The sequence below is a fragment of the Pholcus phalangioides genome, unplaced genomic scaffold (assembly GCF_987345545.1).
Source record: "Pholcus phalangioides strain wild (caught in Gottingen) unplaced genomic scaffold, Ppha-v1.0 ptg000016l_1, whole genome shotgun sequence".
Lineage (NCBI taxonomy): Eukaryota > Metazoa > Arthropoda > Arachnida > Araneae > Pholcidae > Pholcus > Pholcus phalangioides.
In genome coordinates this window covers 4,323,610-4,350,300 of record NW_028301609.1, presented here as the reverse complement: position 1 = coordinate 4,350,300, position 26,691 = coordinate 4,323,610, and the positions used below count along the sequence as shown (strand labels likewise).

At 36.3% G+C, this 26,691-nt stretch overlaps 1 protein-coding gene across 5 annotated transcripts in view; it reads left to right on the top strand.

Moving 5' to 3' along the window:
* The window catches only part of LOC149074904 (uncharacterized), a 177,426-nt gene that overhangs the window by 69,213 nt on the left and 81,522 nt on the right, over positions 1-26,691 (top strand). The window contains exon 1 of one of the 5 annotated variants that reach the window (XM_089245851.1): positions 16,393-16,645. The exons of the other annotated variants lie outside the window; for them this stretch is intronic. Coding sequence (XP_089101977.1) covers positions 16,630-16,645 — 16 coding nt within the window. The 5' untranslated portion in view covers positions 16,393-16,629. Of the gene's footprint in view, positions 1-16,392; positions 16,646-26,691 lie in introns of those variants that run through there. 5 annotated transcript variants of the gene reach the window in all.

The window sequence follows — 26,691 nt, the reverse complement described above, 5'->3', positions numbered from 1 at the left end:
TTCCAGCTCCCATCAAGGATATTCTTCATTTTGATCGAGTAGCATTTATTTACATTCACTCTACATGATTCGAAAGTTCACGAAAGAAAAATATTCTTTTAAGAAATATTTTCTAACGTTACATATCTTAAGGTAAACTTTGAAAAACTGCCAGAAAATCTTAAGAGGAGGGAGGAAAGAAATAATACATATCTATACGGGAATGGAAACTGGAGAAAAAACGGAGAAGGAACATGATATATATCCTTCGGGGAAATAAAATATGAGACAGTTCAAAGCAACAAAAAATAGTGCATGTTGATGCGAGAGTTTTTCGTGAAAAGAAGCAACACCAGGACAGGATACATCCTGTTTTTACCCTCTCTCTCTCTCTGTTATCCACCTATATTACTAAAGCCTATGACCGTTTTCCGTAAATAGAGAGCAGCAGTAGCAGCACTGTGAGGAACACGCTTCAAAAATAGAATATGACTAGTACTTGAATGCGATGCGAGAAGGGTAAGAAAAATGCAATATATGATGGTTATTTTATTTTCCATATGCCATCTCTATCTGTGTGCGTATATGTAAAAAAAGCACAACACTCGAAATCTAAAGTGCTCCTCCTTCGGAAAGAAAGTTGAGACTCTAATTCAACTTTATTATATCCCTGAGTGATGGCTGTTCGAATGTGCAATGCATATGGCGCGTATGATAACAGTTATAACGTAGACTTTTTTGCGTCTGTGAGTTTTCGAAGTTACTTTCTTACTGCACATGCGCAAGATAAAGCCATGAAAAATGATTGGTGTAGACGCTAATGTGACGCGATTCATCCTCTTTTCCATATAAACCTTATTTGTAAATGGATCTTTTGGAGAGAATTTTGTTGTTGGAGAGAGAGAGGGAAAGGGAGGGGGGGAGGGGTTCTAAAGAGGCTTCGTTCTCAAAAATTATCGTAAAAGTACATTCATTTTAACCAGAAACACGTAAAAACAAAGAAGTTAGCGGCAGAGTGCAGTTATTAAATCCTCAAAAAGCATTACAAACAACAACAATTTGCTACTCATCGCCTCTCGATTTTATATTGGCGATTATCTATAAAGAAAAACTTCTTTTCACTCTCTCACAGACAGGACCGTCGTGAGACCGGTTAGTTTTATGCTAATGTTTATAGACTAGTGTTCTCTTGGTTGATACAGTGGGGTGAGGCTTCAGCTTGGGGATGCCGTTTGGTAGCAGTAAGCCCTGAAGTCGAATGCTATAGCTCTGTATCTTTAGCATAAACCACACGAGGGTTGGCACAAACCCGTCGAATCCGGCTCCGCTGGCTCCCGATTCGGGAATTATTTCCGCCTCGCCCAGTCAGATCTGTACTGAGTTGGATGGTAGCATCAAAAGTTACTTGCATACCATCTTAAGGTTGGGACAGGGGTGTATCTAGAGATCACTCCCTCACACACACTTTCTATTTTTCCCCCTCCAGTTTCTCTCTTCTAGTTTTTTTACTTCTCTTTCTTTGTGTTTACCTGATGTAAGACGCTTTGAGATCCTTAGCTGGCTCATCGACGGAGATGAAAATCAGTTTTCTCTTCAATGTGACGTCGAAGTGACGGCTGATGGAAAGGAAAAAAACCCAACTCGGCACGAAGGACAACAGCAAAACCATCTATAGCAGAAGGCCTCCGCGCGAAGCTCGTGACACCACTGAAGAAGTTATTTCACCTGTAGCCATTGAATATAGCAGGCCGACGCATGCAATACCTTCACCGTTTCTGAAATATATCCAATGACTATAGGTGAAATAAATGTTTCAGTGACGTCACGAGCTTCGCGAGGAGGCCTTCTGTTACAGATGATGTTAGCTGTAGCCATAATACTGACGTCAAAGTGAGCGAAAATGACGGATGATGAGTCGGCCGGAATATTTAAAGTGGCTATAACCTGATATTTAAATGCCATTCGATATATAAATGCCGTCATTCTGAGACTAGGGTTGCAAGATTATTACATTCATTCTTGGACTGTACTCGCGTTCAAAGTAACCATATTTATTATAATTCTTTTTTTGAGTAATTTCGTCGGATTTTCTTATGATTTTGTATGTATCTAAATGAGTGGAATCAGTGTATTTTTTCCAAATCTTTTTTGAAGACGTCACCTTAGAACCCTTTCCTTGTAAGTCACATACAGCTATTACCACTAGGCCGAACACGCACTTCTCCGTTTACATGCTTCAATTAATAATCTCCAATTCCTTAATTGGTACGCGTCGGAATTTGCGTTCTGAGTGCATGTGTGGCTCTAAAGCCGGGTTTTCCTAGGAGCAGGTTTCCTGTGCCGCGCGCAACGTGATTCGCCCAACGCGACACGCCGTCCACTCACCAGTAAGAAAAGCAGCGTGACTGTTTTCCTACAGAGCGCAATACGCCTGACGACAGCGCTTTACGTCGGGCGTGGTTAGCCGACTGCTTCTGAAGGAGTCAAATGCGTCGTGCACATCGGTTTTGCCGATATTCTCTTCACTCTTGTGTGTTTTCTTCTCCTTCCCTTCAAACCGGAGCAGGCAGACGACAGAGTAGATGATGCCAAAGCCATATACTTTATATAGCCGCTCTGATCTGATGCGTCTCGAAAACACAAACACGTAGCGTGATTATGTAACACGTTTCTGTCGGCACGAAATAGTCTAATTCGGTTCACGCTGCGCAACAAACCTATTCCTAGGAAAACCCGGCTTAAAGCTGGGCCCACACCCGCAGAGCTACGTAGCGGAAAACCGGTTTTTGGATAGAGCTGTACACAGTGCAGTCGATGTGGACGTCGAGCAGCGTGGGATCCACTAGGAGACGGCGCATCATAGAAACCGGCTCATTGGCACGCATTCTATTATTCTATTTGGATGGCGTTTTCTTCTTCCGACGTGCATCATACCTAATGCAATGATCAGTACTAGTGTGCGTTCCCCGTGCATCCAGTTACTCAACCACTCAAACCTCATTCTGCTACTCTTCTGCACTGTTTCAAGCCGCTGTCAGTTTTGCGCGCTGTGGTGTCGCTGAACGCAGCAGGTGGGAACCCAGCATTATTTATACTGTCGTGTATTCTAATGTTGGGAAAGATTTAATCGTCACTCTCTATATTTATACGGACTTTTGTCAAAAAAATTTGAATATAGTATATTTGTAAGATCAGTTGTGTATCTGAGAGACTGTTACCTTTGATAACATTTTGGAAACAGGAGAAAAAAGAGTAGTGGAACAGGGGTTTTCCCTCCCCATCCCCTCACTAGCTACATCTCCTCTTATATGTGATAGGGTACTATACATTGTTCTTAACTCGTCAAACCATAGCGAAGGAAACAAAACAATAAAATTAGCTGTGGTCAGGAAGAAAAAATAAATTTCCGTGCATAATTTCCAAATGGAGCGTCTCAATAAGGGGAAGAACAGAGAGAGTGAGAGAGAGAGAGAGAGACAGAGATGCCAAAAATGTATTTCCCACCTCTTCTACGCCGAAATATCTCCCTCTTGCACAGAAAGCGGTACAAGATACCTCGAAAATATCCCATCAATAACCATGGAGAGCACGTGCAAATCATTAATTACACAGGGTGTCCTGTGAGTGACCTTTAGCTCATCAGCCACCCGTCGTAAACGTATGATTCCCATGCAAAAAATGCTCAACATGAGTTCAAAAATTACCCTGCACCAGTTATGAGAGTGAAAATATAGTGTGGAACAAAATAAACGATCCCAATTTCTATACGGTCGCCCTGTGCTCCAAATTCCAATCAGAACGTTGTTGTCCCGTATCTCCCGAGGCAAACAAAAGAAATTTCACGTTTCCAAGTGCTATTGTCACAGATATATTCGAATTTGGAAAATGGAGGAAATGCGGGAAAGAACAGCGTTCAAAATGCGGTTAAAACGGTTTTTCCGAATTCAACGCTATTTTTTCCCAAATCCCTTTCGTTTCTCGAATTCTAATATCTCTGTGAATATAGCACTTCGAAACGTGAAATTTCTTTTGTTTGCCTCTGGAGATACAGGGCAAGAACGTTCTGATTGGAATTAGGAGCGCCGGGCCACAGTATAGAGATTAGGATTTTTTTATTTTGTTACACACTATATTTTCACTCTCATAACTGGTGCAGGGTAATTTTTGAACGCCTGTTGAGCATTTTTTAAATTGGGAACATACTTCTATGATGGACGGTTGATGAGATAAAGTCTGTGATAGCTCTTACAGGACACCCTGTATATCATATTCATGAAACTGTTGAATTTCATGAATATTATATACAGGGCCTACAACGGTACCGACCTTCAGTTATTGCACTTCACTCATAGTTCCAAAAAGACATGGGCAGATGTCAGCACTATAACAGGCATTATGCAGAAACAAACTTCGTCAGATTCACTACACACATTGCTACATACACGCAATTTGCACACATATTCCAACAGGTACCAATTTGTTAGAAGTTCCGCAGAGGAATACGGACGAGGTGCGTGTGTGGTTTAGTAGTAATAATAGCTGAATTTCAATAAAAAACTTCGAAGTATACTATATTCCAAGGGTTCTTAACCCTTTTTCAGCCGTGGACCAAAATCAACTTCGAGACCCATGGAAATGTTTGTGTTTCGAATTTAGTGAAATCAGTGACGCAATAAGGGTATTTATAACGTGGCTGTAAGCGGATTTTTGCGACTCATCTAGGAGGCTGCTACAAATCAAGTTTGGAACGTGACCCATAGTTCAAGATTCCCTGGCTGTAAGTGGATTTTTACGTTCCATGCCGGAACACCCTTCGAATCAGATTTGGGTGGTGACCTATAGTTAAAGAAACCCCGGCTGTCAGTGGATTTCACCGACTCATCTTGGAAGCCCCTGCAACCCAAGTTTGGGTCGCAAGCCTCCGCTAATATTATTTATTATTCCAAAACCATACGCATCCGGGTTATCGAAATATGTTGAAACGCAATACCACAAAGTAACTTTCACTATTGCCTTAGAGAAAACATCCATCAAACTTCCTTCGGCCATCGCTTTAGTAGTCGCCAACCACACCATATCATGCGCGGATCCAGAAGGGGCAATGGGGGTGATCGAGATTCCCAAGGTCCGAAAAAATTAGTTTTAAAAAAACGTCTATCGCGTGAAATACGGGATGATTTAACGAACCTGATGGTGTCTTCTTCCACTACGTTCACAGCTAATGGTGTCTGCCTCGGTTTCATTCACAGCTAATGACGTCAGGCTCCAGTCAATTCGAAGCTTAATATGTCTACCTAGGTTCCGTGCGGGGCTGGATATATCTGCCTCGGCTTTATTCGCCGCCGAAGACATCTGCCTCTGTTCCATTCGAAGCTGAAGATGTCTGCCTTCCACTTGATTCGCACCTGATAGTGTCTGCTCAATTTCATTCACAACTGAAGATATCTACCTCCGATCCATTCGCAGCTGGAGATATCCGCCTAGGATTTATTCGCAGCTGAGGATGTCTGCCTCGGCTCATGAGCTGATCCAGGGAAGGGGGCGATGGATCAATCGCCCCTCCAAAGAGGCAAAAACGAGGGGAAAATTTATTTGTCCCATAAATACGGGACAATTCAACAAACCTGAACAATAACTTTTCCTCTCATTATCGCCTAGATCCACACCTGTATCATATTCGTACATAAGGCCAAATATATTTTTCAAGAACTGCAGTAAAAAAAATTATAAGATATGAGCACTGATATACTTCTTCTTCAATTAACTTTTCGTAAATCCCGTGTGAGAAACCAACAAAATATATATATATATATATATTCGTCAGCCATCTTTGTTTTTATATATTTATTTTTTTTCTTGAGAGACGTTTCAAGATTAAATTAGATCCTTTCATTACATTCAGTGCCTTTCTATTCCTTTGTACCATTTACTTCGGAGAACACGTACCCAAAGGAGAGGTTCGTCTTAAGATTTTTTTTATCTCTCTCTATCCTTCTCCTCTCTTTTCGTATCAATCTTATATTTGGACCGATTCCAATGAAATGTTTTTTGAAAGTCGTATCAGTAAGTGACAAAAATCGTAACCCGAATAATAGGAAACGAAAAGAGAAAAATAACTCTTTCTTTTGTATTCCACCTTCGAATCTACAGCTGAAGTAGGAGAAATGTGCATTCCTATTGGCTCCGTAATCATTTTAATTAATCTCAACAATCATTGCATTTAAAGGATTTGGAAAGGAAAAGAGGCCTAGTCTCAATAAATAGAACGATAGAGATAGATAATGAGTTAACTCATTAAGTTAACTCATTAAGTTAACTCATTATATAAAATTGTTTCCTCTAATTCATTATTGTGTCTTTATTTAAATGCCTAAATAAGACCGATGGAGTGGAAATGCTAGGTAAAAAATTATATATTTCTCAAAATCGAATGGAAGGAAATATCTTATCGAATATGAATATATGAAAGCATTTCTCTCTCTCTCTCTCGATATGATTATATAGAAACTGTCAATTTTGCCAAATTCAATTAAATTTAAAAATAGAAACAGGAAGTGTGATTTAGTTAAATAGTATAAAATATTTTAAAAAATGAAATCAGTCAAAAAATGCTTTGAAAAAAAATATTAATTGTATTTAAGAAAACAATACAGTAAAAATAGTTAAAAATAATAAAAATACACACTTAAAGAAGTAAATTACCCAAAAACAGTAAATTACTTAAAAACAGTAAACTACTTACAAGCAGTAAATAATTCAAAAAACAGTAAATTAAAACAGTTAATGAAAACTTGTTTAAAAAATGAAAAAAATCTTTTACACAATGAAAAAAATCTTTTACACAATGAAAAAAATCTTTTACACAATGAAAAAAATCTTTTACACAATGAAAAAACTTTTTACGAAAGAAAAAAAAAAACCAATTTTCAGAAAACAATAAAAACGCAATTTACAAAACAATAAAAAAAAATGTACAACGCAATGAAAACAAACAGTTTCACGAAACAGTGGAAGAATTTTTCATGAAACTGTTAGTTCTTTGTTTCCTCCCAATGTAATTCCTGCTAAATGTAAACACACACGCAAACAACACAAAAACGAGTAGATGAAAAATCGGAAAGCAATTCCATTCATTTATTTTATAGCTAGCAGAAAAGAATAAAACAGTTAATTTTCACAAAAGGGAACATTATTATAAGCATAAAACAATAAAAACAATATTACAATAATTACATATTTTAATGCAGTACAATAAATGACCCATAGGGAAAAAAAGCAAAACAACAGAAACCGTTTTTTCGATTTAGTTTCTTCTCTTTAACTAATATCTTAATAAAATTGATTTGAATGATGGAGGAAAAACATTTACATTTGAAATTATTACAAATAGATATATTATAAGAATAATAGTGATTAGGACTAAGACATAACATAAAGAAAGAAACCTATGGACTCTTTATACAGGGTGTTCCGTAAGTGTCAATATAGCCATTATCTCATCAACAGTCGTAGAGGTATGATTCCAATTAGAAAAAAACAGTACTCAAAAGGCGTTCAAAAATTTCGTTGAGTTTCTGAGAGTGAAAATGTTTCACAAAATAAATAATCGAAATTTTCACACGCTCCCCCGTCATCTAACTTCAATTAGAAATTCGTCCCTTACAAAAAATATCCAAGTTTCTAAGTGCATATTCGCTGGTATATTCGAATTCAAAGAACGGAAAAGCTTTGGGAACGGACATCACAAATGAGGGAAAAGATCGTTGTCCGTTAGTTTTTGCTGTTCTTTCATTAAGTTATACACTAATATTTACATTTATACTCATTGTTATGGTAATATAATTTATAAATTATGCATATTTTCCATTCACTCCTCATTCCTGTAAAAATTACGAATGAAAGTGAGCCTCGTTTGAAAAACGGGTCACTTTCACAAAACTCCATCAGGAAGGACAAAGTTTATCAGGGAATTCACGCAGTACGATCCGGTAATTATATATATATATATATATACCTGCGTACTAAATCTATTTTTACGTAAGGTATCAATACAAAAGAGTTGGATGTTTGACTATAAATTTATAGCCATCAGCTGCACATCGTAGAAATCACAATACTCCACAAAGTAAAATTCATATGAAAAATTACTATAAATGTACTTCTTCATAACTTAAACAACATTCGCTAAGATATTTGAATTCAAAAAATTGGAGGAAAGTTATTAAAGAACAGAAAAAAAAAAACTGGCGGACCCTTTTCCCTCATTTTTATGCTGTCTTTTCCCAATTTTTCTCCGATTTCTAATTCGAAAAGCTCAGCGATTATTGCAATTTAGAGGCTTAGCATTTTTTTTGTTGTCCTCAGAGGAGACAAGGCACAGTGGTGGATTAAAGTCGGTCGAGGCCTCGAGCGCAAAAATAAAATATTGGGCCCCTTAAATTATAAAAAACTGTGAAGTTTTGGTTTTTCTCAGGACCCTTCAGAAGTCGGGGTCTCGGACACGCGCCCGGTGCTCCCGCCGTTAAACCTGCTTCCGACAGAGCAACAACTTTCTAATGAAAAGTTAGAAGACAGGGGGGACAGTATACCAAGATTTTTTATTTTGTGAAACACTGTATTTTCACTCACAAAACTGGTTCAAGGTAATTGTTGAACCCCTTTTGAGCTTTTTTTTTTAATTGAAAGTATACCTCTACGACGGACGGTTGATGAGATGAAGACCGCATTAGCACTTACAGGACACCCTGTATAAATTAAATTGAGAGTAAATTGGACAATACTACTTCAATTAGATATTGAGTATTCACGAGACGTGAGTAGTAAGTATTTCCTTGCTGAGGCTAACGCAAACTTTACCGTAAAGTAACGAACGACAGCTAATATGAGATATTCACTAAATAGATGTATGTTATTGAGAGATAAGAGAGATTCTTACCTTTCCTAATTAATAATTAATTAATAATTGTAATTTATTTTTAGAATTTGACATTCAGCCAATTCCGCTCTTTGATATCTAATCAAACTTCACTATAAACGACGATCAATAACCGTTCAATCCCATTTCTAACGAACGGTGGAGTGACTTCTCCGTCGAAATTGAGTTACAGAAATTTGGAAATCTCAGAGATTATTAATTATCTTAAATGAAATTAATAGATATGCAAATAAATATTTTATAGCTTGAATTTCCAATTCTAATGCATCACTAACGCGTGTATTTCCTTCTGAGACCAGCAAAGGAAAAAAATAAATAAATAATGAATAATAATTTATTTTAATCTCCCCCATGTTAAAGGGAAAAAGAAACATAATAATTGCACGTTTACGTGACCTTATAGATGCCGAAAGAATTTTCGGGGAAGCAGTTTGCTGGTCTCATTTTACATTATGCAAATGAAGTCATTTCTCGAGAGGAAACCTCGTCACGAAACTGCTGCTAAATTACCGTGAGTAAATATCCACGTGTTTGCGTTGAAGTTTCCTTTTCCCGTTTTTGAAACGAAAAAAAAAAATTATGTTAACAAATTATATTTTGTGAAATATATTTCTTAAAATTAAAACATTGGAGATACACAAATAATTAATTATTTTAGAAAGCAAAATGAAAAGAAGCACGTGATGATTTTCGTCCAATGAATATCAGGAACGTGAAGACTTCTAGAAAATCATTCCCTGTTTGGAACTAGAGTTCTAAATTTCGGAATAATGTGTTATTCGGATAAAAATTGAAATAAAAACAACTAAGAAGTTACTGGTAAATTAATTCAGGATATAAAGGGTTAAAATATTTTCGTAATGATTATTTATTTTGATAATTATGAAATTATTTTACTTTTCAAAATATCTTGAAATCATTTCTCTCAATAATTATGAAATTATTTTACTTTTCAAAATATCTTGAAATCATTTCTCTCAATAATTATGAAATTATTTTACTTTTCAAAATGTCTTGAAATCATTTCTCTCAATAATTATGAAATTATTTTACTTTCCAAAATGTTTTGAAATCATTTCTCTTAATAATTATGAAATTATTTTACTTTCAAAATATTTTGAAATAATTTCTCTCAATAATTATGAAATTATTTTACTTTTCAAAATGTCTTGAAATCTTTTCTCTCAATAATTATGAAATTATTTTACTTTCCAAAATGTCTTGAAATCATTTCTCTCAATAATTATAAAATTATTTTACTTTTCAAAATGTCTTGAAATCATTTCTCTCAATAATTATGAAATTATTTTACTTTTCAAAATATCTTGAAATCATTTCTCTCAATAATTATAAAATTATTTTACTTTTCAAAATGTCTTGAAATCATTTCTCTCAATAATTATGAAATTATTTTACTTTTCAAAATATCTTGAAATCATTTCTCTCAATAATTATGAAATTATTTTACTTTTCAAAATATCTTGAAATCATTTCTCTCAATAATTATGAAATTATTTTACTTTTCAAAATGTCTTGAAATCTTTTCTCTCAATAATTATGAAATTATTTTACTTTTCAAAATATCTTGAAATCATTTCTCTCAATAATTATGAAATTATTTTACTTTTCAAAATATCTTGAAATCATTTCTCTCAATAATTATGAAATTATTTTACTTTTCAAAATGTCTTGAAATCTTTTCTCTCAATAATTATGAAATTATTTTACTTTCCAAAATGTCTTGAAATCATTTCTCTCAATAATTATGAAATTACTTATAATTATCAGAAAATATACGAAATAATTTTCTCATTGTAATCTCTCATCAATAAGTTGTTTTTATTTACCCTGATTTTGTAATTATTATTATTTTTTTCAGAAATTCAAAAATTATTTCTTTCACTATTTCTGAATTTTAATCAATTTTATGGAATTGTTTCGTTCACGTATTTTAGAATTATCCTTCATTATTTTGAAATTGTTTATTTCATTTATTCTTGAATTCTCTCATTAATTCCGAAATTAATTACAAATACAGATACAACGCCACAACAGGCAAATTGCCCAACGAGGTGGCTGTCTTAAGAACATCATGGATCCCCGAGCCCTACCTAATACTGCTACACCACACATGCACCCCCCCCCAACGAATCGGTACATGCGGGAATGTGCGTGTACGTGTAGTGAAACCTGACGTGAAGTTTTTTGTTTCTATGTAATGCTTGTTATGTGTAGTGCTGCCATCTGCTACCACTTTTTCTAACTATGAGTGAAGTGTTATGATTGAATGATTTATCGTTGTAGGACTGTTGCTCTCTGTGGCGAGACTTTTTAACGGGGAGATCGGCTCGCATTCGCGCCTTGAAGTTGGGAACCACAGAAAACCAACTTCAGCCGACCACCACTGTGGGGTTCGAACCCGGATCCTCGCATCGCGAGTCCGTCACTATAACCACTCGACCACCACAGCGGCCAAGTTATTCCCATTTACTCTAGAATTATTACTTATTTCTTTCATTTCTTCTAGAAAATTATTTCTTTCATTTATTCTAAAATTAATTGTTTTTCAATGTTATAAATAATTTTCGAAAAAATGATTGGCGGGCCACGACAAAAAGCTCCGAGGGCGGAATATGGAACTTGGGCCATGCGTTGAAGCCGACTGGTTTAAGCGAAGATGTAGAAAAATTCAAAACTGTCAAAGTGAGAAATGATTGAAATGCGACTAAATATTAGAAATTAATTATAAATTTCAAAGCAACGAATCGCTGAAAATATCATAAAAGAAGTGAACTATTACAAATATTGTAATAGCTTAAAATATAACATTTAATAATAATAATAATAATAAATAATATAACATTAACATAAACAAATATAACATTTTTCAAAAACGATTATACAAATACATGGCCACAACAGGCAAAATGTTTATTTAGGTGGTTGAGAAAAAGATGCCCATAACAAATAATAGGTGTCATATATTCCCGAAATACAGCAACACAATCAAAAGTGCAATTATAAATTTGTGTTCCCTCCAATAGATCGTGTTACTCCAAATTCTAAGAACTTTAAGAACAACAAAGAAACTATAACAAGTAGGAATAAACTGCAAAAAAGCTCCTAAAAATAGCGAAGAGGAAAAAATACAAACAAATAAATAAGAAATTTGAATGCCCAATAAAAACAAAATTCAAAATGATGTTTTCAAGACCGTTTGTCAAAGCTTTTTTTCATGGGTTCAAAACCATTTGTGAAATAATACATCACCATCCATACTCGTTCCTATAGACTCCAGAGAATTAACTCGCCGCTCTCATCTACAATAAATGATGTTACATGCTCATGTTTATTCTCATGCATCTTACATGCATGCATGTTATGAGAGAAATACAGTTCTGTGTGTTTCTCGCTCTCGAAAACATGAAATTCTCCCATAAATTCTAATACCATATTCGGGAGAGACATTCTAGTATTATACAAAAAAAACCAGGTGAAATTTTCGAATTTTTCTCTTCTCCCGAAATCACTCCCAATCCGCAAAACCGAATGCACGGATGGAAAACTGTAGCTTCTGAATAAATCAAAAGCATTACTTTTTCACAGTACGTGAAACAGTTCGACAAAACGTTACCTCTCTCTCCTTCTCGATATTTATGACTGGCGAGGGAATCTTCCAAGGTTGAAATACCTCTTACAGAATAAGAACAGAAACAAACTCGTGTTACCATTCGGGGGAGAAACAGTGAATTCTTCGTGTTCCTCCATTTCTGTGTATTTTTATGTATTTTTAGGAGGTACACACAGAGAGTCACACGCAACACATAAACACGCATTCGAATGCTTCGCACGGAATCTTCATGGGCGACTATTAAGACACCGCATGGAAAATGGCTGCATTCCTCGAGCATCATGCTCTTCTTTGGCCATTCGTTCGTACAGCGTGTTTCGTATTGTGAATCGTGAGGATATAATGAATAGCACTTTGAGGTGACTCTGTTAAAGTACTTTTGTAGCCGTGAGAAAGAAAAACAATATGTAAGGTTGTGCCAAGAGACAATCTCGCAAGTGTTTCCCGTATTACAGCGAGCTACTCTGAAATGGTTTGAGGTTATTAAAAGAATTTTCACGCTATTTTAATCATTCTGTAGATGTTCAACTTACTGTATTTTAACCGCTTTTTTGTCAAAAAAATTGGGTCCCGAAAATAGTTGGTTTTCTTATGTTAGATAGCGTTATAGATATTAACAGATCGCTCAATTCTCTGTAATTTACGATGAGGGTGACTCTTCTGATGATAATGAACTAGCTCATTCTGATGTATCACATAAGAGAGATGGAGAAATTGATAGTTTCTCTATGATAATACGAAATATATTTTTAATACAGTAACGGTTAACCTCTCTTAACGGTCACCCCCTCGAAGATACGGCCACCCCTCTTTTACGGCCAAATAATAATTTCCACTTGTATAATAAAACTATGCTGTTCAAAACCCTGATTAACGATCACCCTCCCTCTTTTACACACGGATTTTTTTGTCCCGTCGCTGTCCGCAAAAGAGAGAACCCAAAAAATCGGAGGTTTCTTATTGAAATAAGGTAATACGAGATTAACGCGAAATTTTCCACAGATTCCACTTTTCATCGATTTTCTCTGATGAATAAGATATTTTACAGTTGTTTTAAGACAGGTTGAACTCATCACTCTGCTGACAAATGTCTCTAAAACTTGAGACTTTCTTACCTGCCTCTGCCTTCCCTACTTCGTGTCTCCAGTGGTGTAGATGGTAGCATGCTTTCCCGGTATACAAGAGGGTCTGGATTCGAGTCCCGGCGGAGACAAGCTGACTTTTCTTTCCGAGTTCACCTCAGCATAATATCCACAAAATAAAATGTTTTCTTAATAGAATCTTTGTCAAACTGTTCTGCGGAGCCGTGAGTATTTGTTGGCTCCACTGGTGGAAAAAAGTTTGAGAACCCTGAATTAAGCCGGGTTTTACTAGGAGCAGGTTTCCTGTGTCGCGCGCAACGTGATTCGCCCAGCGCGACACGCCGTCCGCTCACCAATAAGAAAAGCAGCATGACTGTTTTCCTACGGAGCGCAATACGCCTCACGACTGCGCTTTACGTCAGGCGTGATTGGCCGACTGCTTCTGGAGGAGTCAAATGCGTCGTGCGCCACGCGTTTTGCCGATGTTATCTTCACTTTTGAGTGTTTTCTTTCCCTTCAAACCGGAGCATGCAAACGACACAGAGTAGCTGATGCCAAAGCCATATACTATAATATAGCCGCCCTGTGCTCTGATGCGATACGCTAGGAAAACACAAACGCGTAGCGTAATTATGTAACACGTTTCTGCCGGTTAACCCTGATATTAACCCTGCAAACCGTTTTTTATTCCGGTTATTTTTCCGGTTTTTATGAATTCTTAAAATTTCTACGGACTTTTTGCCCACCCTGTATTAAAATATTTAAAAACAGCTAGCGCAGGTGTGAAAAAAAATTGAACGCAGAAAATTCATAGTATTTAAAAATAGCCACGTGGGCATGCATCGTGTTGGTCTCTAATCGCGAGGATTCAGGTTCGACCCCCCCCCCCCCCACAAAGAGTCGAAAATCTGTCCATTCCATTAATTTATCGGGGGGAAAAGGCCATAGGCGTCGGGTACTATCAGTAATGTGTAATATGCAAATTTTGAGTTCTGCACACGTGTTCAAGGTTCTCGGGTGTTAAAGAACTTTGAGGAAAACCTGTAGGGAGGTAAGAAAGATGTGCAAATTCCTGAATTGGACACGCCAGAATACAATTGTGATAGTCACAGGAATAATGGGCTTAGATGATCTTAAAAATAGGCCAAGACATATCTCACAGATGTGTTTTTTCCTACCCCCCCCCCCCTCTTAAAATCGGAATCTGGAAACACGCATAAAAATAAATCATTCGTTGGCGTATGTCCATGTCAGTTGCACTTAAAATGTAACAGCGATCCACACAAACGCACACGAAACGAGAATATGTCATTGGTATCGACCTTCCCATCAGATTTCGGTGAACAATCGCGTTAAACGGGCCCCCTCACAAAACACAAGAGAAAAAGTCACCACCCACAAATACAGCTAAATACATAATACCACAAAAGCGATCACACATAGTATAATATTAACATTATAAATGCTTCTAATGTTACGCCAATATGAAATTCCTGTGTAAGATATTGAAGTTATAGCCGTATCCACGTCGGAAATCTGTCCACTCGCTTAATTTTTCGGTAAGAAAACTAAACATAGGTAGTACTATAAGGACTCTGCCGTGAAGCTAGTAGAAATCTCAAAAACGGGATAAGTCCTGCAGCAAAGTTCTCGTTCAAGTAGTACTTAGGATTATTGTAGAATATGCAGATTTTTGCTTTCTACAAACATATCCTCAAGCTGTCTTAGGTGTCAGTTTTTAAGGTGACGTAACCAGAACCGAGGAAGACAACATGTAGAAAGTCCTAAATTGGATACATAAGGCTATAATTGTGACACTTAGATCATCTCAAAACTAGGCCAAGACATATTTCGATAGATGTCTCTGTGTTTTTTCTCTCTTGAGAGAGAATCTAGAAAACCGCATATAAAAAAGAAAAAAAATCATTCGTTGACGTATGTGCATGTCAGTTGCACTTAAAATGTAACAGCGAACCGAGAGTATATCGTTGGTATCCACCTTCCCATCAGGTTTCGGTGAACAAACGCGTTAAACGGGCCTGTCACAAGACATAAAACATATCAGAGTGAAAAAATACTCACCACCTATAAATAAATATAGCTGGGCACATAATATGACAAGGGAGATCACACAAGGGCTCACCGTATATTTTGCAATTTTTTTTTAGGTTTCAGTCCAACGAATTTAGATCGGAACGGGGTCGAACTTGGCTCGCGGTGTGAGGAATTAATGATCATTATATTGTGGATGAGGTGTTCACATTGGACAGTTTTCCAACTCCTATTGTATGACTCCATGGATCTTCCCTAGATTTTTCTTATTTTTTTTTATATACATCCAAAATGTCGTCTCGTAGAGAACAAGAGCGGTTCTTTCCTGGCGCCTGTCCAGTCTTTTAGGAGAGTCTGGGAGAGTCATCACGCGGAAGAAGTCGGTGGTATGGTTCGTACCCTCGATCATTTCCAACGTATAACAGCTACTTCTTTTATGTTGTGTTTGTTGCTGCTGCTGTTGTTAGCATAAGAAGGCAGAAGGTAAAAAGATACATCCGTACGGATTTACCTACACCGCATCACCCCATTGTTCGTTTTATTTTTGTGTTATTATTTTGACACAGAAGATGGTCACACGGAATCGTTAGTGGTGGCAAGAGAAGAGAGATGAAATAAAAGGGAGAAATGTTCTGGCAGGTTTTCAAGTTGAATTCACGTCATGGTTTCAAAAAGTAATGTCTCGGAGTTATTCAGTGTAAATGACTCTAAGAACAGCTGGATCGTAACCACGAGTTGTTGCGAGTGTTCGAGCGTGCGTGCGTGTGGAATCTGTTTCTTTTTATTTTGTCCTTTTGGTTTCATCATAGTCGTCGTCAGCTCTCACGAAACTTGTGGAAAATCCGCTTTGGATTATTATTATTTTCATTATTGTGCTCTTTGCCGGTACATGGAAAAGTCTCTCTTCTCCAAGATTCCAGGAATATGACTCTACTTCAGCAGTAGATATTATGGCTTTCAGCAGTTGTAAGTACCGTAAAACGTTCTCAAAATTAGTTCTTTAGTGTTCGTCGTTTTTATCGTTTTATAGCCCCGAGAATGTTTTTTTTTTTTCCATTAGCTTTCCGAATTCGTCGGATTTTTGTCCATGGTATGCCTGAAAAACTTGGTGGCATTTAGTTTTATATGTCAGGATATTTTCAGTGATTCTCTATCTAGGTAATAATGATTCTTTCTAGATAATGGAAAAAACATAAATAAATGCGAGGAACTAATTTGTGGACCGACAAAAAATAAATTTGTGAAATTTATTTGAGTATCGGACAAAAAATTAATGAGTGGACCGGCAAAAAATTTTTTTTAATATAATGAATGGATTTAAGGACCAGCAGAAACAAAAATAAATGTGAGTAATAATTTGCAGACTAGGAAAAAATATATATAAATGTGTGAAAAAATTTGTGGACCGGCAAAATTAAATGAAGAAGTGAAATAATTTACGTTCAGTCGTAGAAATAAACAAATGCGAGAAATAATTCATATTCGTGCTGATGACTTATACAAAAACCAATATAGAGGTGGTATAATATGTAATAAGTCAAAAATTCTGTTTCGGCTATATGGATTGGTCGAATTGTTTCGAGTACCGACACCGGTTCCGCGAGCCAGCGGTTGAAGAAAATTCGTCTATAATGAACGCATGCGATGCATCTAAACGTGAAATGCTGAATAAATACATGAAATGTATGTAATAAGATTTTTATAGATATAGCACTGATCACTAAATTCGAAACACACATATTCGATGTTCAACCATCTCGTCTTTGCTGTAGAGTGGAGTAAATGAATCAGGACTGGGGACAAACCTCCAAAAATTTGCATGTAGCTTAAAATAATATGTGCCCAAATATTATCACTGGATTTTCTTACATTTAAAAGAAGAAATGCACAACAGCTTGTTTATTTGCATAAAAAAAAGTATTGAAAATAATAAATTTTTTTTAAAATCGGAATTTCGAAAGAGATACAAAAATTCAAAAAGAATATGAACTGGAAATCTAAAATTGTTCTAAAAACCGCTAATAATAATTTTCCGCACCGGGATATAACGCAAATTCACAACCGTGATATCTTAAAAAAAAGCATTTTAGGAGGGCATTATAGAGTATATTGTAAATGCAATGGATAAAATTCCCTATTGGAATTAGAAGTCTGGGCCTTGTACTGTTTAGTACGGTGCTAGTGTCCTTCAACACTTTTTTCTTCACTGTAAACTGCTAAATATAAGTGAAACGTTTCGGGAACCGGCACAAATGGAGGAATAATTTGGCAACCCGCGGGAAAAAAAAAATTGCAGGAAAATGTCCTATTCTTTTGAACGGACCACACATTTCACATTTTTGCTATTTTTATTCTGCACATTAAATCACAACCAACAACAACAACTTTATTTTAAGAATTTTAACAGATAGTTTTTGATTTTATTCAATACGTGACAGAAGTCCTAGCTCGGGATGGTTTCTACAAATACAGTAGAATCCCGTTTTAACGAATACCGTTATAGCAAAAATCTCGTTTTAACGAACACTTTTCTAATCCCTCAAATAAGTTTACGTAGGAACAATGCTAGGTAACCTGGAATTCCTTTATAACGAAGTGATTCATCCGGTCTCTTGGCGTTCGTTCTAACGGGATTCGGCTGTATTCATTTTAATAGAAACCGTTTTGAGCTACGGCTGTTACCAGGCCGATTCCCAGCCCGAGAGGGCCAACTGCCGGCATAAAAATTGGCCAAGAAGGCCTGTGAAGAAGAAAATGTGTCCATGTTTGTAGATAGATATGCGTTTGCATGAATGTGTAGTGTATGTAAAAAGAACTGGTCAAATTGGTTAAAAGTCATGATCTGGCTATAAGCAGGCAAATGCCACCACAGTCCACAGAAGCAGGTCGCACAATCTGCAGCTAGCAACATCTATTCGAAGTGGAATGGGGGAAAAAACATCACATGGGAGTCGTGACGCAAAAAACCCCAGCAATAACATCAAAAATGCAATACAGGTAACAAAGTTCTGTTTCAACTCAGTGCATCAGAAATTAATGGGGATTTACTATTGACAAATTTTATGTAAGCAAAACAATCCAAAGTTCAAAAAGAGTCTTCTCGAATTTTTAGTTTTTTTGGGAGGCTGTTACTTATAGATGTTGAAAAGTAATGATTTAGGGGTAAACTTTAAAACAAATTAACCAGCATTTCAGCATGTGAAATTTACACTGGCACACATGTAGAGTAGAGATGAATAGAATATGATTCCATAGTATGTTTCGTTCGCTTTCACATACTAATTTGAAATCAAAACTAACTTTACTTGAATAATTATAATAAATAGTTTTATTTCTGTTTGATAGATGGCAGTAAAATCCCTGAAATTTTGTGATTTGATTGGAAACTATATACTAAACAATAGAGCCATATAACTTTTATTTAGGAAAAAATTATTTTTACGTTTTTATATGCAAACTGAATAATATTTTCTCGTCTCCCGTGGCTACCATCAGGATATAGGATATACTTACTGTATTACATATTCCGCTGGAAGTGAGGTTTTCCAAAACAGTCCAGTTGCAGTACATATGCAGTCGAATCCCGTTATAACGAACGCCAAGGGACCGGAAGAATCACTTCGTTATAAAGGAATTCCAGGTTACCTAGCATTGTTCCTGTTTGAATTTATTTGCGGGATTATAAAAGTGTTCGTTAAAACGCGATTTTCGCTATAACAGTATTCGTTAAAACGGGATTCGACTGTATAATTCCATTTTGAGAACGAGTTGAAGTATATGAGAGCCCATGACCTCGCAGGGCTGCTAATTATTGTGAAAAGGGATCAAAATACGTTGACTACTCATTTGCGTCATGGCTGCCAAAACTCAAAAAGTGGAATTTCACGCATGCGCGTAAGAACACTTGCATCACATATCGTCAATGGAAAAATTAAAAAACCGAAAGTATTTATTTATTTTTTTCATATGCAGTCGAATCCCGTTATAACGAACGCCAAGAGACCGGAAGAATCACTTCGTTATAACGAAATTTCGTTATAAAGGAATTCCAGGTTACCTAGCATTGTCCCTGTGTAAATTTATTTGGGGGATTAGAAAAGTGTTCGTTAAAACGAGATTTTCGCTATAACGGTATTCGTTAAAACAGGATTCGACTGTATAAACAAGGTAAGGTCTCGTAAGTGGTGATACGGCCTTTATCTTATCAACTGTCCGTCGTAGAAGTATAGTTTCAAATTAAAAAAAAATGTTCAAATGGCGTTCCAAATTTAACCTGTACCAGTTTTGAGAGTAAAAATAGAGTGTGTAATAAAAGAAAAACTAAATTTTTGTACGTTCCCCCCTGTCCTCAAACTTCCAATTAGAAAATTGTTACCCTGTCCCTCCTGAGGCCAACACAAGCAATTCCAAGTTAATAAGTGCAATATTCGCTGAGATATTCGAATTCAAAATATCGGATAAAAGTTGTTAAAGGACAGCGTAAATGAGGGAAAGGAGCGCTGTGTGCGTCAGTTATTGCTGTTTTTTAATCCAAATATCTTAACGTATATTCTGCTTAGGGCGGTATTCACTGACATGGTTAAAGCTATAGTCACAATTTTTTGATAAGAGATCGACACGGATTGGTTAAATTCAGGGTTTTAACCAATCTATGTGGACCTCTCATCCAAAAACTGTAACTGCCGGTGAATACGGCCCTAAGAGACATGGAATTTTTTTCTTCGACTCGGGAGAGACAGGGCAACAACTTTCTAATTGGAAATTGAAAGTCAAGGAAAACGTATAAAAATTAAGATTTTTTTAATTTTGCCATGCACCGTATTTTTGCTCCTAAAACTGGTACAGGGTAATTTTTGATTGCCAGTTGAGCATTTTTCAAATTGGAATCATACCTCTACGACGGACGGTTGATGAGATAAAGGTCGCATTAGCACTTACAGGGCACCCTGTATATGCTCGCATCGGGCATGTGGTCAAAAAAATTATAAGCCCCGTTGAAATTTGTAGATGCCCCAAAGAATGTCGGATTTGTCCAGTTTTGAATTTTATGGATGCTGGAGTGGGGATGAGAGTCATGAGTCATCACTAGATCCCGGAAGTTTAGGCACTAAAAATGGTCGAAATAGGCAGGCAAAACGCACTTAAAATGCCTAAAATAGGCACCAAAAAGGCATTTATTATTTTTGGAAGGAAGAAAAATTAACTAAAAACAAAGATATTAAGGGTCCAAAAAACTAGCATAAAAATTGGTTCCATTCGATCCGTCCATTGTTTTAATTATAGTTTACAATAACTGCATTGTTATCCAAGTTAGATTTATTTCAATCACAGGATAAATGTTAGGAGACCCTCAGGATTAATTCCAGGGCCACCATTACCAGACGCGAAGCCGGTAGAGAAAATGTCTGTGGGGCTCCCTCGAGATGGGCAATAATTCTGGTATATTTTTTGTATTATTATTTGAAATAATCATCATTTCTATAGTTGAAACATGACCATCTTGTTGTATTTTTTTTTTTAAAAGATTTAACTTCTTTTGTATTAAGACATATGCGAGATTCCTTCAAGCGTGGGGCCCTGTGTGGCCGCATCTGTCACACACCCTTGAGGGCGATTCTGGTCAATTTAATCGAAAACTGAATATGTATGTTTAATAAACAGCTATGCCTGTTTTGCTATGCATTTGTGGTGCAAAAAAATAAGATCAAAACAAGATGGGGCCCCCCCAGAGCCCTGCCTGCTCCAATCCCCCATGTGTCAGCCATAACGTCAATTCATGACCTCTTGGGACAATCATCGGTCCGCTATACACATGCAATGCAGTCCAATGCCTGAGCGAGACATTACATGAAGCATGTGGAGAAACAAAGGTTTCTGATTTTCCTATGCTTTTCTAACTCGGGTTGCGTTCATGTGAAACAAATTCATTCGTGTCTAATGCCATCCGGTCAAAGCAAAGTTAATGCACGGCAATACCAATATTTCAGATCACTTGTTTCTGTCTAAATGGATATTTAGGGGATAGGGGGGATTTTTCTGATAATAAATACTGAGAGTTGGAAAATTTTTTGAAGTTCTGTATACTCAAAATATCCAAGTTTACAGATTATGGACTTTGAACTTCACTAATAAGGAATCATTCAAGTATTACGTCAGCATCCGGGGGGGGGGGGGTTCAAGGTTGCTTACGTCATCAACCACCCTTTTTGAAGATATGAAATATTCTAAGCTGCTGGCGAGATTTTGCTGACAAGGGGAGGGGGGGTCAGTGTTTTGTTGACTTTTGCTGACAGGGGGAGAGGATAAAAAATGACGAAAAATCTGCTTACTTAATACTTGAATGGCCCCTAAACTTAAAAATATGTTAAAATAGGAATTTATGACACGAAAATTTCAAAAAAAGCATTTTTACCAGAAAAGTTAGAAAATAGGCCAAAAAAATAATTTATGGCATTTTGCCTGAACTTCCGGGCTCTAGTCATTACTGATGACGAAGTACATTTCAACAAAGCTGTCTGAGATATTAATTAAAATTACATTTTCATCATCATAGGAAAAAAATTTCTCCATTCCAGTTAGCTTCTCTAATCATTAATTTAGTCTGGTATTACACTATAAAAGATTAATACAAATTATTGTATAAAACTAAAACAAAAAAATCCAACAAATAATCATACCGTAACCAATAGACTTATTGGTTACGAACTATTATCAAACTTTCATAGTGTAACCTCGGCCTTAGATAGTTGAAGTTAAAAGAAAATAAAACAATATTGGAGAAATTTTATCATCAGCTAGAAAATGTATCTCAAACATTAAAATTTACTGTGATTACCCAAATTTATTGAGCATCTTAGAAACAAGAAACGCCATAACAGACGGTTGTTATCTAGCAATAGCCACCGACATTAAAATTTTATATTCTTTGGGAGGTATCATAACACAAACTGAACTGGCTATTACTTGTGTAAGTACATTGGATTATTAGAAAATGGGTGTGAAGTAATAATAATTTCATTAGTTCCTTTTACATAAATACAGAAACTTCCAGACAGGGGACCTCTTAATGTGATCCACATAAACTCGTACACGACCGACCAAAGAATACGCCTCTATTTCTGTTTCTTCCCCGATATGCGCAGGGCTAATTAAGTTTTGTTCATTTTCCAGGCAGAGTCAACTTTAATTAACCGCTAGAATAACTTTATTACGTGTAACTCGATTAAGGTTTTGGTGGGAAAGTTTCGAGGAAACCAACACTTAATTTGAATGCGAGTCATACGAATCCACTCTTTTGTCTCGAAGAAGGTGGCGACGTTCATTATGGTAATAACTTGGTGGCGGATGAAATTGAGTTCAAAGTTTGAACATTTCCACTCTCCATTCGAAACATATAAATTCAATTCAATTTGGCTGTAGATGACGTTTGAGACAATTCAGAAGTTGTGTTTTTTTTTTAAGTTCGAAAGTTCGTTTAAGCTTTAGTTTCGCATTTGGAAAACAGAGAAGAGGACGCGTAATTGAAGTTAAATGCAGAGCTTTACATCTCAGAAACAACACCACGCATACAGGATGTCCTGTAAGTCTTAATTTGGTCTATATCTCATCAGTCGTTTGTCGTAGAGTTAGGGTTTTAATTTGAAAAAAAAAATTCTCAAAATGTGTTCAAGTAATCCCTCTGTATTTTCTGATACAGTGTGTCTTAAAATAAATAAAAAAAATCTAAATTTTATACGTTCCCCGCCCCGTCATCTAACTTCCAGAAAATTGCTGCCCTGTTTCTCTCAAAGCGAACAAAGAGAAGTTAGACGTTTGCAAGTGTAATGTTCGCTGAAATATTTGAATTCAAAAATCGGAGGAGAGTTGGGAAAGAACTTATCCGCTAGTTTATCCTGTTGTTTAACAACTTTTCTGAGATTTTTGCATTCACAAGCGTGGGAAGTTTTTTGTTGGCCTCAGGAGAGACACAGCAACAACTTTCTAACTGGAAGCTTGATGGCAGAGAGGACCATACAAAGATTTTTATTTATTTATTCTATGTCATACTGTGCTTCAACTCTTGAAATTGGCGCAAAGTGATTTTTAGCACATTTTTAGAATTTTTTTTTCTTAGTTAATACTTCTGCGACGAACAGTTGATGAGATAAAGGCCGTATTAGCACTTAAGGGACACCTTGTATAAAAATGTTCAACGAACGAACACCGAATGTTCAACCATTCAGAAATTTTAATTTCTGAATGGTTAATGAATGAATTTTAATTTTCGCGCACACCAATAAGTACAGTCGACATTCCGAATGTTATCATTCGGGTGCTGTTGTGATCCCATGAAGCGGCGCGCACTGTAGCTAAATCACGCAGCAATTACAGAAAACATTGCAACCGATATTATGGCTCATAAAATTCACACCGGTGACTAGCATGAACAATATGTGCTATCATTTTATTTTACGTCCAACTATATATGGCGCACTGTGAAGTAAATAATTAAATATTGCGCCAAACTTAAAAAAAAATCCATAATAACCGGCATTGTAGTGAATTAAATATACTCCATGTGCAGAGCATGAAAATAAACAATATGTATTATGATACCACGTATTCATTTTTGTACTGCACAACGGTTTACAACCATCAGTGAACTTTACTTTCAGCAAATAGTTTTGTTTCATGGGTGGCAGCAGTAGTTCTAGTGATAAGGTTTTCCTTTCGTGTACACTAATAGAGCATATCATTAGAGCTTCTGCCATCAACGACATAGAATAAAAAATAGCTAATATAATCCGGTGCTGCCCGGGATTTCTTCAATTAGTGGGAGGATTAAAAAAAAGTGACAAACCCTTATAAAAGAGTACACTTTTATACATAATACTGCCGCCGGTATTAAAGAATTGACAAACCCTAGTGTAAAGGCATACGCATGTCTGAAACGCTTTTGCTAGGGAACCTCAGTAAACATTCAAAAGTTATTGTTGAGGCTTACAAACCATTGCAGCCCGGCGGTTTTTGGCCCATTTCGGGCATTTGTCCAATTCTGAAGTAGCCTATCGTACAAGTCGGACCCGATTCCGTTTCTATGAGAAATTTCGCCACGATCAATTTTTGAAATTGTGAATATGTACACACAATTAAAATTATTATTTAACTCATTTTTATTTATAAATTTTTTTTTAAAGTAATTGTTTAGATCTAAAACTACCTCAAAAATGTAGTAACTGCTATTATAGTGAATAAAATCTTCATCAATGTGCAGCATAAAAGTAACTGATACAAGATCTTAAAGCATATGTTCATTTTTATGCTGCAAACCAGTTCTAATAACACCCAATTTCACTTCGGAAAACAAAACATATAGTTTAGATTTTACTGGATAGATGGCAGCAAAGCTATCCGAGCCCAAGTATACTATGTAGTAGAGAATTAACGTGGAATACAGCGAGAGAGAGAGAGAGAGTAGCCAACAGCTGGCCCGCGGGCCGCATGCGACGCACAAGGTGATTTTTGCTCTCGACAACTTAAAAATATTGGGTATTAAATTTAATTTGTGATCATTATTTGAGCTATTGATTCCAACCACAGAATTCAATGCTTTAATTATTTAATTAAACTAATCAAATCAGTTGTTTAATTGGTTCAATTATTTCCATTAGCCATTGGTTTAATAAAATAAACATTCATTAGTTTTAGTGATGGAAATATTTTACTTTGTTTATCACCATTTCTTCAGCCTTTTCACAAAATTTTCTCATGAAGTTTGTCATCGGAATTTTATTCTCCGTCTCGTTGGGCAAGTTGCTTGTTGTATTTGAATGCATATTTGGTGTTCTGTTCACGGCGACGAACCTTTTTCAGAGTGGACGCCAACTCCCGATCGTACCTCGGAGTGAACTACACAGATTCTGGGCAAAAATGTGATACATTCGATAGGGGGGTCGATATTGTGCCGTTGGCCACAGAACTTCTATACAGGGACACGATGATATCCAAAAACAAAGAATCATTTATCTTTTGAATTTCGACATGGCGGGCTGGTGACTGCCCTTGCAGCTTTCTGGTGCTTCTTCAAACCGAATCATAGATATTATGGTTAAAGAAGGTCGCTCACGCACAGGGGCGTAAGAATCTCGTGGGTGCTCGAGCACCACGGTAATTCGTGGCGCAGATCCGAGCAACCCCCAGTATTGATTTCGCAATAAAACTTTCCTGAATAAAGCGAAGAAATGAGGTTACTGAAAAGAAAAAATGTGATATTACCGGACAAAACTAGTTTTGACTATTTGAGCGATATTTGTATAAAATTGATTTTCTGTATATGCCTCTCTCTCTAAGTGTGTGTGTGTGTGTGTGCGTGTTTTATTTATACAGTTAGAAACTGTAATACGAGTTTCAGTATGAAACTGTACTTTTTGATGCATTGGATCTTGGTGAAAAGTTTATGAAGGGGGAAGGAATACAAGGCAACCCTGGGGATGAAGTTAAATGACTAAATTTTACCGACTGAAAAAACACGTATGGGATATACAAATGTGAGAGATTTCCCAGGTGCTGCTTATACGCCGGAGGTGCTGCGGTACGCGACGCTGCAGCTTACCATTATGTTGGCCCTAGGACAGAGATAAGTTGGCCGACCCGCGAAATACAGTATAATGAGTCAGAGAGAGAAAGTTCTTTTCTCTATAAACTCCTATAATTTTTTACTCGATAATTCGCAAATTACAGTCAATTCGCGATAACTCTAACTCCTACAACTCGAATATCTATTCAAGTCGAAGTTTTCACCCAGAACAATTTTCTGTGTTTTAGTGTTAAAAAAATCCCCCCTTTTCTTCTCTTTCTTTCTCCAAGTCGAAGTTTTCGAAAATTGGAGAAATTTGAAAAATAGCAGTTAATAATATAATTTAGGAATGGAATTCAGTGTTTGGAAATTGACTACAGCGTTTAGCTACAGAATTCAGCATTTTGCAATAGAATTCATCATTTAGCAACAAGATTCAGCATTTAGCATTTGAGAG